The sequence below is a fragment of the Eupeodes corollae genome, chromosome 1 (genome assembly GCF_945859685.1).
Source record: "Eupeodes corollae chromosome 1, idEupCoro1.1, whole genome shotgun sequence".
NCBI classification, from domain to species: Eukaryota; Metazoa; Arthropoda; class Insecta; order Diptera; family Syrphidae; genus Eupeodes; species Eupeodes corollae.
This window is the reverse complement of record NC_079147.1, coordinates 278,606,643-278,621,762: the sequence shown is the minus strand read 5'-3', so window position 1 is coordinate 278,621,762 and position 15,120 is coordinate 278,606,643. Positions and strand designations below refer to the sequence as shown.

General features: G+C 32.6%; 1 protein-coding gene across 1 annotated transcript in view; it reads right to left on the bottom strand.

Annotated features, from left to right (window-relative positions):
* Positions 1-5,234: 5,234 nt before the first annotated feature.
* The window catches only part of LOC129950749 (uncharacterized), a 117,088-nt gene continuing 107,202 nt past the window's right edge, over positions 5,235-15,120 (bottom strand). The window contains exon 7 of the mRNA XM_056062672.1: positions 5,235-7,523. Within this exon, the coding sequence (XP_055918647.1) occupies positions 5,990-7,523 (1,534 nt within the window). The 3' untranslated portion in view covers positions 5,235-5,989. The remainder of the gene's footprint in view (positions 7,524-15,120) is intronic.

Genomic DNA, 15,120 nt, shown 5'->3' with positions numbered 1-15,120 from the left:
TTATTTATTTACATAAGTAAAAAAATCTGTGTTTTACAATTAATTAATAACATTGACAGGATTTAAATGATTGAAAGATTTTATATCATATTTATCATAATTTAAGCTAATGTTTTTTAAAACTTAGCAGAAGTCGAAAGTATGCATTCATTTTTATTATTTTAGAAGAATTTAATTTACTATTTAATCTACTATCGAAATGCATTAAATCTATAGAAACACATTTGCCCTAAAAGTTATGTTACACAAAAATGCTTGTTTTCCATATAGATAAATATATGTTTCTATCAAACCTGATTTTAAGCTCAAAGTTATTATTATTTTCAGACCTCTGACTTAAACTAATACCTCTCAGGATTTCAAAATAACCGCACATAAACAAAAATACAACAAATAATCTTCTATGGACACAACATTTTCACTATAAAATTCATTCAAAAGTGGCAGCCGAGCTTTTCAGTGTGTTATAAATGCCTTCTCCTTGCTTTTAAAGCCCCCTTTTGTGTTTTATATACAAAATATTCCTCAACAATCCAATTGTAATCTCGTTATTGTTTGCACTTGGATTTAGTATTTATGCTCAGCTTTAAAAATCAACCCATGAAAGCAAATACCGAAATATGTACATACTCGTATACTATAGACGTTATACGTATCGGACTTGCAATGTTTGGTGCCGGCAATAAGCTCATGATGGTTTGTTTTAGAAGGATTTATTGAAGCGGATATCATATCCAGAAGAGGGCATTTTGTTTGGATAACAGCAACTGAATTGATATGAACATATGAACAACCATTGAATGTAAAATTTTGCTGGATATCTATAGTTTTGTGTTTTATTTTTTTTTGTTGGTCTGTCTGTAAAAGGATATGTACATGTGTACAAGGATATACAGACACATTTAAGCCCTATTCACTATTGTATGTAAACAAAATGGATTCTGCAGCTCAATTCTAAAATTGATTCAAACACAAATAATTAGGTTTAAATTCTGATGGAGGCCGATAACCTTAATAAACCGAAAAGTTGTGGTAGATTAGTAATGGAAATCATTTAAGGGTATCACTTTAAAATATTTGAGTAAATGTGTGAGTGAAACAATCAAATATAGAAAATTGTAGGTATTAAGTTGAGGGGGGCTTGGTCGTAAGACGAGATCCGAAGTTTTTCTCTCTTATTCTCGTAATTTTTTTTTTTGAATAGTTAAATTTGAAGTTCTCGTTTGGTCTCGATTTCGTTCAGTAAATTTTGTACAAGGTTTTAAGTTTTAACTTAAGTTTAATAACAATGTTTTAAGAACTTAAAAAAATAGGATACAAGTCTGGATCAACAGGTATTATTTCGATTTTATTAGAGCTACAAATTTCAAAGCTATAAGAGACTTAATAAGAGAAAAACAAAGTTGTAACGAAACTTTATTAAAGTTATTAAAATTAATTGGTTAAATCAATATTTAAGAATTGTTAGCCTTTTTTCTGGAATTTATTAGCCAAATTAAAAAGGCTAAATTTTTGTAGACTTCAAGAACTCCTTACCATAAATCCATAATTTTTAGATAGATGCCTGTGGGTGCGTGTGTATGAACATGCGTCTTTTCACTCGGGATACATTTTTGTCACTCGCCGCTCAAGAAGGTGTGGAGATATCGGCTTCAAATATATTTCCTATTGCAAATAATAACATCCAAATATACTCTAACAGTTTTAAAAGAAGCGGTTGCATTTATTTTATAAGCCATTGCTTTGTTTTTGTTTTTTGCCTGAGTAAAAATTATTTGAAGACAAATTTTCAAGCAAAATATATTTTTACAAATGTATAGATTTTTGTAATACAAATGTGAATTTGTTTTCATTTTTGGTATTTTATTGTTAGTTATGCATAAGAAAAATTAGTATTTATAAAAAAAAATAAATACAGTTTCTCATTTGTTTTCCTGCATGGGAAAATGTTTAACATATTTTCTAAGAAAAAATCAACCCTAGACAAATAATTATACGCGTTTCATTACCCAAATTGTTGTAATTTAATTAAAAAGAAATTAAGTAATATTTTCATAAAATTATTCGTAATTTGTTTTAAATGATTTAACAGCTTTATGTTGCAATAATTTGAAGTTGCAAATATGTTTTTTTTTCAATTAAATATAAACTTTCTTTGTCGTTAGTATTGAACACAAAAATCAACAAACATTGACTTTAAGTGATATTTCTGTATTGATTTATTTCAAGAAAATTATAGAATAAATTATCTTTTTTTATTATAAAAATAAATATAATTAGTTGTTTTATACATTTTTATTCGAAAACATGTAAATTGTTGAAGTTTTAAAAGGAAAATAAGAAACTAAAGTTTACAAATTAAGAGCAATGTTTCTATATGTATACCTTCGTTCTCGTTGATTCTCATTCACTTATTTGAGTGTATGTGCTATTGGTTGAATTGGTTGTAATGGTCTTAAAAAAGACCAATTGACAATAGCCTGCTTGCTTGATATTAAGAAAGTATTCGATTCAATTTGGAAAGAAGGTCTGGTCTTCAGGCTAAAATCTTTTTAATTTCCTGCCCACCTTGTCAATATTGTACACAGTTTCCTTTCAAACCGTAAGTTTTACGTTTCAATAGAAAACACTGATTCGACCCTTAGGAATGTCTTAGCAGGGTACAGTACATCTAGGAGTCCTCAATTAGCTCTTCGTAGAATCAAAGAGCATATTTTTAGACTCTGGCAGTATTACCTCCAATGCGAAATTAAGATCAACCCCTCCAAAACAGAACTAACGTGTCTCAGAACAGCCTCAAAGAATAGTTTAGCAACAAAATTATATCTATTATCCTTGACCCTCCCTGACAATACTATAGTAAGACCCAAACAAAGCGTAAAATATCTTGGAATCCATTTCTCTGAGAGCTTCAAATTCAACCAACACGCTAAATACACCCTTCGAAAGGAAAACGGTGCCTTCTCTCTTTTACGAATATTCAAGTTTTTGAACGTAAGGTTCTCCGAGTTTGCACTTCTCTCTATAGGAAACTAAATTCCGTACGATTTTAAAACACTACGCGTCTTTATGAAGCTGCTGGCATTGTGCCAATTGATGTATACCCCTACCACCTTAGCACTAACATGCTAAGGAAAATAACAACCCATCCCAACCCTCTTGTTAATTTAATTACCGGCAACTCAACACCAGACGACCGATATCGAGATGTTCTGTCCATAACGGATGCCCCACATGGAATATTTACTGACGAAATCTTCGGAATTTAAAAAAAAATTATACTTTAAAACTTAATTAAATACCTAAGCAGAGTCCCTTCTGTGCTCGCAAATTCTTATCAATGTCATAGCTCGTTTCTCCACATTGTACGAAATAAACATAATTATCTTAGAGCTTATAATAAATACCACTAGCTGATTTGATAATTTAAACCAAGGACGCTTGTTACTGCTCACACTTTCCGCTCGTCATTACTATGTTTATATTTATGTTCTAGCTCTATCAGTTAAATTGTAAATTGTAACCATTAAATTAAATGTGAGATTATGAATAAACAACAACAACAATTGCAAAATTAAAAACACGTGACTTCATAATAGTAATTGTTATTATTGTGCTTTAAAGTGATTGATAATACTTAAATCAAAATGACTAATACTGTTGCTACGTTGAGGTAAAAAAAAAAACAAAAAATATTGCCACCGCAGCTAGTTGGTCGAAAAAAACAAAATTGGTGACAAATCATTCTCCGACTCAGCAAATGAAAGATCACAGTGGTTCTTCGCTTTTTTACTACGGCTACTTTTTAAAGTGGATAAATATTTGAAGAACTTAAGTTTTTGAATATAACTTAATTTTACTATACAAGCTTTATATACAATTTGTACGACTTTTGTTATATAAAATCGAAAAAAAAAACATAATAGTCAACTCGAATATTTTACGAAATAAAAATTGTACTACATTTAGAATTGCTGTATACAAAAAAGAATGTATCTGGACTGTTTTTTCTATACTAAATATTAAAAAAACACTACTAAACATTTAATTTAGATTTAAAAAAAAAAGTTTAAAAAAAAATTACAAACTTTTACGGAAATCGTTCACTCTTATGATTAAAACTTTTTCAAGGCTGCTTTTTTGACTATCAACAATATTGTAGTGACTAACTTACAGAAAAAGAAGCCCTCTTTTGAGTGGAGTTACGTTACGTTAGGAAGAATTACTTACACACGATATTAACTTTAAAACTTATACTTTATTTATCTAAATATCTTTTATTTAATTTTTAAGAAAAAAATAAAAAAAAATGATCGCAAACCAGAGCTTGTTTTTGAATTACTCAATTTATTTTTAATTGATTAGAATGTACAATGCTACTTTCAGTAGTTCAAATAATTTTAAAAATTTACTATGAAATAAAATTCTAATTTTTTTAACAATGTATTCTTTGACGAAAAAATGCGATTAGAATACGTTGTTAAAATTGAAATTCCCTTTTGAAATTTTTAACTATTTAAGAGGCATTTTTTAGAAAAAATCAAAATTTTATAGCGATAATTTTATTTAATATGTTTTTTCACTGTAAATAAAAAAAAACATTCTGGAGATGTTTTTGACAAAAATTAGTTTTACCATCAAACCAAACAAAATTCTGTTGCCTATATTTTTTGTTCAAAGAATCAAATTACTTACCAACTTTCAAGAAAATCCTTTCTGAAAAAGAGAATAGGAAGACGTACTAGTTTCACATGTCCCTTTCATAACAATAATCGAATTATCTTATCAGCTATCAATATTGTTGCAACTTATCCTCTGCAGATTGTCAATAAATGTTATTTTTATCTGTATTGGATGCCCTTAAGACTACTGTCTCTATCAGAATCCTGAGTTAAAATCCTTCTACCTGGAAAATGCTTACTCACCTCTTTAATAAATATGAAAAACTCCAGAGTTACTTTGGAAGTCTTACAAATCCCATCCTCTTTGGTTAAAATTAAAAAACGTTCATATTTTTTTAATAATGTCATGTCAGCTTTATTTGCATTTCTTTTATCACTTTTAGTGTTTAATATTTGTTTTTTTTTATTATTTTTTATTTTGTGTTTCTCTTAATAATTTCTCTTAAAATTTTAATTTAACTCTTACATCACTACGATTTTGTTTTTATTTTACATTTTATTTCCAATTTTTATTTATTTTGTTTTTTTTTTTCTTAATTCTTTTTTATCCAATTTCAATTTGTTTTATTCTAAAATCTACAACTATGTGCAAAAAATAAACTGGAAAATTTTCAAAATACAATCAACGATTTTACAACTGAAAAACACACTCACGGCAGCACAACTGCCACACTTTAATGCCTAAATCTTATAGGTAATTCCAGTTTCTTAAATATAAGTTTTTATTTCTGTTTTTTTTTTTTTTGTATGTATTATTTTGTGTTTGTATTAGATTTTTGTATATATATAATATATTTTTATTTGTGTGTATGTGTATTATGTTTGGTACAGGGTGGGTCAAAAGTAAATTCCAGAAATTGAGGATTTAACTGGTTTCCACGTTTTTGGGGTCTTACTGCACCAGACTTTTTTTCTGAGGGTATTTAAATGTTTAAGTAAACTTTAATATGCCCACCACTATTCTCCCGCTGAAGGAAAACATTCTTCCTGAAATAAAGGTGCTATACACAAACACCTCCTCTGTGAGCATCAAGATGTTCCTAATAGGAGGAAAATAATATTCCTTATTTCCTTGCCCTAAAAAACTCCATATCTCATACTTTGTGATCCTAAAATAAATTATCTATTAATAAAATATTAAATCTCTTAAAGCTCTTTTCACTTTAAATTAAGAAGTCACTCTTGACTCACCCTGTATGTGTGATGTCACTTAATAACTAAGACAGTGTGCTTGACAACGAACATTGGGTCAGTGTTTTTTGTTTCTGTGTTTTTGTTTTATTATACGCGTATAATCTATTTGCATCCTAATATCTCCTGCTTCTGCACATCCGGCAAACAATTGCCAAAAATAATGACAGGACAAGACTAAGGCCTATTGTAATAAGTATGAGCTTCCCATACGGTAGTTCGGCAATTTCATTGTTCCGCAGGCAAATTTCTGGTGATTCATCATGCAGGACAACCTGATGGTCGAATCGCAACTTATCATTGATGATGCCCAACTTTTGGAGGTTCTCCTCGATGTGCTGCGTTAATTGCTCGATGGTGGAGAGGTGAGTGACATTGGGGCAATTCATTGCCCCATTGCAGACCAAATGCTTTGGTATGCAAATTAGCGTATCGCCCGGACATTTAAAGTCACAATCGCCATCCTGCAGCAGGGAGGATGCGAGGCTTCCGTCAGGATTTCGCGGTAAATGAAATAGTTCTGTCCAAACTAATCGGAATGCATTTTTGCCTGGCTGGCCATCGCCTGTGTACTGGATGAGAACTGGCAGTGGTTCCTGATCCGTGCCGAGAGCGCCTAAATCGGCTGCCGACAAAATAGGCAGATCACGGGCTAGCGATATATTTTCGGGACAAACGATGAATCGCGGCTCGAGTCGGCCGGCTAGATACACTTCAATTTTTGCACTCTCGCATGTGTGGTCACCAAAGCGGGCCTTTTCCAAATGCAACCACAGGTCACGCTGGGCGGCAACCTTCAATTCCCAAATGCACTTCTCACGTCGGTATTGATGGTCGGGACTGTTGTGTGTAATTAAACCGAGTGCCTTGCGATACGGGAAGACTAGCTCACCATCGGGCGATGGCCCAAAAGTAATTGGACCACAAAGTGGACCGTGAGCGAATTCATAATTTGCCTCGAACAGTGGATTTGGATTCTTAAAGTAGCTCGTTATCGCATGTTGGCCTTGGACAATCATTTCGAGATTCATATTGTCACTGGATGAGATGACACGTACCGCACGTGGTATGTTATCGCAGAAACACGCTAGATTATTTTGGAATTTGTCCCTGTCATCCCAGATGACCAATTTGTCTACACGTTCTTCGTGGCAGCGGGTGCAGGCGTTCACATTGTACGGCAGCTCCTTGAACGACACTGATGTGACCTCAATGACCGCACGTGCATAGAGTCGCTTGTCGGTGACGAATTTATACTGGCAGCGCACATCACTGCCTCCGGTCCGTTTGAATATCAAAGAGTTCATGGGTGAGCGAATTTTTCCACCCGGATGTTTCCATGCGTACATCACTTCGTCGCATAGGGTATTTGGAACGGGGTCACCAAAACGGGTGTTATTGAAGAAGTCATAGTGCGCCCAGTAATATAATGAACTGCCACTGTACGAGCCAGTTTTGCTCTCGAATTGCACGAATAGCGATGGGCTGGTGCTAACGAAATCCACCTTTTCCATCGGTCGTGAAAATGTATCACAGAAGGTTTTTATTATTCTGGCAGGATCTGGCTTCGAGGAGTCGTATATGGTGAGGGACTCACCGCAATCTCCATCGTATTTGAGGATGGGTGACTCGATGCGATTAATTCGGAAACTGAAAGCAGATAAAATAACAGTATTAATGCCTTAATGGAAATGGAGGGATATTTTTCTTTTATTTTTTATATTTTCATTTTTATTGGAATTTTCTCTTCCTTTTTTTGTGCTTGAGTTTGCAAGTCTGAGTGAGCAATTAAAGTGAACTTCAAAATGAAAATAATCGTTAAAAAGTTAAGAGGAAATGGACAAGAAGGGTAATCTCATGTGTTTACCTTTTAAGTCAATGAGTTAAATTGGTACGAGTAACGTTGTGTATTGTTTTTTTTGTACTTTATTTTTGACCAGCTGAATAGCTGCTTTTGTTTGCAGTTATATCGGATTTACCAGGGAAAAAGGTTAACTCTTGTTACAAATGACAAATAAATATGGCTATAGCAAATTGAGATTTTTTATTGAGTATTGCATTTAATTGGCTTTTCATTGTTATTGAAATATAGGTGTCAGATTTTTTGCATTCAAAATTATGACACTTTTCGATGTTTTAAGGCCCCTAGTGTGTACGTTTGGAATGTTTTTTTTGTAGGATAAATTTCAAGAACTTATGAAGAGATATTGACTTAAAATCTATTTTGTTTCATAGATTACGTATACATACACTCGAATGATAAATGAGTATATAGTTTTGCTTAAATGTGGTTCATATTGGCCAACTCTGTCCTTAAATTCCAATTAAAACATTTTGGTAAACATTGAATTAACTGTTGATGATATACTAAATCAACTAGCCAGGTAGTATTGAAAATAAGTCAGCCCTAAAGTGGATGGATGGGCCTTATTCGTTCATTTAAACAGTGGTGCAAATGAAACCATCATCCTCAACTGGAGTTTGGCCTTGAGATAAACATAGATTGCATTTAACAAAAGGCAACTTTGGACGTTTGCACCGCTTTGGACAATTAAAATCGATTCATATCTATTTTATCATTTGAAAACTAGTCCAAGATCTATTTAATCAGTCAAATTTCATTCCGACACTCAATTGATATTGCAACTTTTGCCCCTTGAAGTTTGGAACTTTGCAATTTCATTGAAACTATTGGTTTTTAAAGCCTCTTATTATTGCGTAGTTCAGAATCTAAAGAGTCTACATACTTTAAAACAAAACTACGAGAAGAAGCGGATTTTCGATGTGTAAGTTTCAAACGAAGGGGTAAGAACTCATCAAATCTTTTTTTGAAAAACGATTCCAACAATTTTTCAAAATTTCTATAAAGCATTGAAATCACAAAAAAAATTTATCAAGTTCAAAACTTAAAAACAAAAAAGAAAAGGAACATAGCTTGGATAAAGTAAAATAAAACAGGAACTGATGATGATTATAGGACGTTCATTATAATAAAACAACTTTTCACTGACTACTCTAACATCCTATATGATGACTAAATTCGTAAAATTGAATTAAACCTTAAAAATAATCCTAATATTTTTGGAAATTTGTTAATCGTTAGAAGAAATCATGTGGGTACCCTAACTTAATGATTGATTCGACATCAAAAATAGTAATGAGCCGAGAAAAATTACGAACATTGGTGCAAACTACTTCAAAGATGCTTTTGTAGATTATAATACTATTAGTTTTCCTAACACATCTACCACTATTTTACATATTCCCAAATTAAATTCTATTAATTTCGTTTAAAGTCAAGATACTGTCCTTAATAGTATCCTACAACTTGACGAATGTTTTATTCCTTGTCCCAACGGTGTACCCTCATCCATTTTAAAGAAATGTGCTGCGTAATGAGCACACCCGTTCTTTTCAACACGTCTTTAAGTAACTCGCTGTTTCCTTTTAAAATGTCTTAAAACGAAATAATAAACTACCGACCTATTGCTAAACTATCTGCGATTCTTTAACTGTTTGAGTCAATCGTATGTACCGTCCTTTCTTTTCACTGTAGTTATATTATCTATGATAACCAGCATGGTTTTGTTAAAAAGCGTTCACCTGTTGCTAATCTAGTTCACTTTACGTCCTTTTGTTTAAACGTTTTTGAAAAACGTGAACAAGTAGATTGTATCTTTACTGATTTCAGCAAGGCCTTTGACAAATTGTGTAATAAAACATTACTTTTAAAACTATCACAGCAAGGTTTAAACGACTTTTTCATAAACTGGATCTCCTCATATTTGCAAGATAGACGTTATAGTGTTAAATTTTGTAATGAGTGTTCAAGTTCATTTGTTGTAAATTCTGGTGTCCCCCAGGGTAGTCACCTTGGTCCTATTCTATTTGTTTTATTTATAAATGACTTGGTTTCGATCATACAAAATTCGTGTGTCCTAATATATGCTGATGACATTAAAATTTAAAAAAAAAATAACTCTAACTAAGAAGACTTAATATTGTTCAAGGAATGGTGCAATAATAATTGTCTTCTTTTAAATGTTGACAAATGTAAAACCATGACTTTTACACGCATAAAAGTTCTAATCGTTTTTAATTACATGTTTGAGTCTCGCACTTAAAGTAGGGTATATGTATTTTCTGACTTGGGCATTGTCTTCTAAACTTACATTTAATGAACATATTTACATCAAAGTTAAAAAAGCAAATAGAGTTCTTGGTGTTATTAGGAGGGTTGGCCGTGATTTCCGTGATCCATATGATTTGAAATTACTTTTTGTTTCATTTGTGAGACCAGTCCTGAAATATGCTTGTACAGTATGGTCACCTTACTGCGCCGCTATACACGTCATAAGACTCGAAGCCATTCAGAAAAGATGTTTGCTTTTTTGTCTACGGACTACGATCCCTTCCTACGATTCATGATATTCAAACATTACCGCCTTATTTACAAAGACTTTCTCTCATAATTTTTGCACTTGCAGTTTTGTTTTATTGTTGGAATAATAAGCGGTAAAATTCAACCAAAAATCTTAAAGTTCCTTATTCGTACCTGTTTTAATAATAAATTCTAATATGTTTTTTTGAAAACAACTGAAAATATCAGAAAATAATTCTTAATGAAAAAAATTGGATACTATCCAAATTTGAGACGTAAAGGCGCTGATGACTCTTTTTAAATTGTATTTATTATAAGATTAAATCCTAAAAAAGTTTAATTTCAAGTAAGAAATATGAAATTTAAAGATATTTTTATCATAATACAATGAATCTTCTTTAGTTCTTATCAACCAAATAACAATTCTATGTCAGAAGCATTTAAGTAGCAACTAGGGAAAGGATAGTTCAATTAAATCCAAAGTACTTCAAATTAATTCATAACCAAACTATAGAAAATTTATATTTTGGTATAAAAATAATTGTTTAAGTATTGAAAAAAACTTCTTTGACCTGTAGGAACCTCCATCCAATAGAAGAAGTAGGTATCGTATTTCATTTTTGCATAAAATTAATTAAAATTCCGTGTCCAACTTGAACTTTAATAGTTGTCCAGATAAAGCTATATACAAATCAACAAAGCAGTACATAAATATTTCCTTCTGTCTGCCTTTGGGGAAATTAAATGTCTACCTATTTCCACTAAACTCAAAACTATAATAATGAATGAAAAGATGACATCAACAAGCTACACAATGCACAAGAATCTGGTTTCCTTATAAATAAATGCATATACAAACACAAAACCAAAAGATAAACTACCCAAAACCCACCCCCATTAAGCAAAAACCTGCAAAGTCTGAATATTTTTCAAATCTATGTCTTTTTATAGACGACTCTCCTAGCTGTAAATCATTGTTAAAATAGCGCAAAATTTTAAACAATTTCAAAATTACCTTTCCTATCACACAAAACTCTAACTCAGCTTACAACTCGTATAGATGGAATAGTTGTTGCATAAACGATTGCAGGACGACCCAGTCGTGTGGCCAATTTTACCTACCTAACTTTTGATAAAAATCAACTTTATCTCCCTCGACAGTCATAGCCATTTTCATAAGAAATTCAACATTGCATCGTAATACCTTCCTGACCTATATATTTTCCTTCCGTTCCTATTCCTATTCCCTGGTATAAGATCGCTCTGCATTGCAAAATCCAATTTCACTCAATTCCTTCCAGTCAAGTTGGCCCCGATTGTAGGTGCTGTAATAGCACAAATTTCATTTCCTACCTAAACCTCTAGGTCTTGGATAAAAAAATAAAATAAAGATAAATAAAATAAGAAAAATACATTTAGACGACGAAGAAGAAAAAAATGTTTACCAACATTACAGCAGCGGTTTCAACAAACTATGTCCATGCAATGTCATCTCGTTTACCTGCCTTGCTGCCTGATGCTATACCTATAGCCAAGCAAAGCCACCCTTCTTATATTCTCTCTTCAATAGACCCAAAAACTCTCCAAATCGACCAAAAATGAAAACGGTAAAAAGGGCAGTCAAACGTAAGATGCAACCAAACCTACTTACCCTGCACACATACATACCCAACAATCCTAGATCCCTTGAGCTATACTATTTATATATAATATATGGTGCTATAAACGAGACGAACCATTGAAAGCACCCTCGCTCCCACAACAAAGTAGGTAGGTTCTGAGGGTGCCATACAAGAACATCTAAGTTGGGAAAACAAGTTTCTGGATCTTGAGAATGGCAATGAGCCAGAGAGTATAACCGAAGATATCAACGACGACGACACGATGACGACGCACGGGACAGACGGACGGACGGAGAGAAAAATCCTTAAGGAAGAATGAAGAAAGTTTTTACTGACAAAAAACGGAAAGAAAACCAACCAACAAAACAAAATGGTTTTGGCACAACTTTCGGCTTCTTTTCGAAGGCTTTTCCAGATAGGTACATTTATTTGTCGTCAAATACGTATTTTTTGAAAAAATAAGAGAATTCTAAGAATCTTTTTTTTTGTGATTTTGCAACGGCCAAGGCACTAATATAAGATGGGTGGCTCTGTCCTGACTTGCATGGTTCGAAAACGAGTGCAGAAAGAAAAAAATGTATAAATTCAGATCAAATTGTTTCGGGTGGCATCCGGTAGCAGAGTTTTATTTATATTTTTTCCTGCTACACCAACCAACGAATGAACGAACGTTCAATAGAAATGATTTTGTTAGAAAAAACTGAGCGATTTCACAAAAAGGGTGACCATCTTCTAGAAAAACTGTTTTTTTTTTTTACTTTTTAAAAACAGAAAGTTTGAGTATTCTAAATTTGTTGTAATAGTGCTTTTGGTAAAAAGTAATTTCCTTTTAACGTTTGCTATAATCTTCGTAAGACATTATTTGACAACTTTTGCTTTGAACCACGGTAATAAGAAATTTTAAAAATACGAGTACGAATATTTTTAAGAGAAGATGTTTTTTACGATTACTTTCAAGGAGGAATATTTTTGTAAAAGTCATGGTGTTTTAATTATGTGTTATATACACGAGTGTTTCTTAAATATAAAATATTGACTTAGAATTAATTACTGTCGGAATATAAGTACAAATTGAACATTACATGGGAGAAAATAGTGAATTTAAAATTCAGACACAATTTTAAGTTTTCAAAATATAGAAGCCAATAATTTAAGAATGAAGATAAGTCCTATTGATTTAAAAGTATATTGATACCAAAAAGCGATGAAGTGTTAAGAAAAGCCACAGGTACTTATCCATTATTTTTAAAATACTATTCATTCAAAAAAACACGTTGTTTACTGACAACTTTCAGATGTCAAAAAATTGTATTTGTAGAGTTTTATATGATCGTGAGCGGCGTCATTACTCGTATGTTAAAACAAAAAGTTTAATTTATCTTGGAACGCATTTTTGTTAATTGTCAATCATCAAATGTCTTTTCTCTTATGGGTTTCCAACAGCTTGTCTGCATCTGCACAATTAAAGAAGTATTTGGAAATTTGGAAACGATTTATTTACACTGTCAGCTTTCAAAACAAACAACTCTTTTAGGCTCTCATTAAATCCTGTTTAAATTTTGGGACGTTTTTATTAAAACTCTCAAATACAAATAGAAAGCATGAAAAGCCTGCGGTCGAAGGTGTTGAGAGATTAAAAAGCAGAAATTAAGTCCGAATGTTTTATGTGCAGGTGAAACGAAATTTACAAGTACAAGAATCTCGAATCGAAGGCTGCAAGGATGAAAGGAACCACATTCCACGATGAGAATATTCTTCAGACTGTATAACGGCGATTGAACTAAAACAATGTCAATAACTTTGTCTACCTAGGCTCCGGTATGAACGAAAACAACACCAACGCTGAGATCCAACGAAAATTTACTCTTGCTAACCGCTGTTACTTTGAGCAAATAAAGTGAAGCTATATACAATTTTAAACTTGCCCTGCGGATGAAAGCACCTTGAGTCATTTCGAGAGAAAAGTTATTCGCTTGATCTACGATCCCGTATGTATAGAAGGTGAATAGAGGAGAAGATGGAACAATGAGCTGAAGGATAAAAGTCCAACGGCTCAGATCGCTGCGTCATATTAAAGAGCCCATGGAAACCAATGCTCATACCCGGAAAGTCTTCAAATCGACACCCAAAGGACAAAACTGTAGAGCAAGACAGCGGATCAGATGCCTCTCAGAAGTGGAAAGTGGACCCAACTTGGAGTTTGCAAATGGAGACATCTAACTAGGTCCGAAGTAGATAAAGAAGTTTGTTGATTGAGGCCCTAATACCGCAACCTTAAATAAGTAAGCTGTCAAAATTCGTTTTCTTTAATAGATTCGAAAACTTTTATACTTAAATTAGGACAAACCATTTAATTTTGGGACCTTTTTTTATTAAATTTCGCTTTCCAAATCTTGGGTAAATAAAATAAAATAAATTAGGTGGTGCAACAGTCCATGAAGAACCAGGCTCTAGTGACTTACAACTCTCAACCATTCCTGTGTGCGAGTAATGTTGTCAGGAATGGAGGAGACCTACAGTTTATATTCCGAATCCGAACGGCTAATTTGTGAAAGCACTTTTTCATGACAAGAGTTACTCTTGGAGAATTTGTTAATTCCTCGCAAGAAGCAGTACTCGTGAAAAGACTTTAGATGGCACAGGCAGGGATTGAACCCAAGTCCCCTTGCATAACAGTCTAACGCACTAACAATCATACGGGTACTATCTTCGGTAAATTAGTAAACTTATTTATTTAAACCACCATCTGTCGAATTTCGTTGTCTTCAAAATGTTTATAAAGCTTTTCTATAGAAATAAGGACAAAATGTATATTTTTATAGGATACCCTTTTATTGAAACTATCCCTGGAAAAAAAAAAAAATATGAGATGATATTTCGCTGGATTCAGTTTTGAAACCATGAAACCGAAAAAGTCTCTGTTATACTTTGAACTAGAAGAAAACCACAACCATGTACTAGAAACTAGAGTGTATTTTTATTTAAAAAAAAAACACACTACCCTGGTCACCTTTTCTTTTCCTAAAAGTTAACTGTATATGATGAAACAATAATGTCGTACACAGTTTCTGCATCACACAATTTTATCTACAAACACAGCTGTTGTAGGACGTGGCATCTGGGAAGCATGCACTTGCACAGCACAAATTTTAATAATTTCATATTCACACGTTGCCGTTTGTTGGCTATAGAGTTCAGTTGGACGTCCCGTCCGTCCTTGCAGCTTGTTGTTGTACATGTTGTT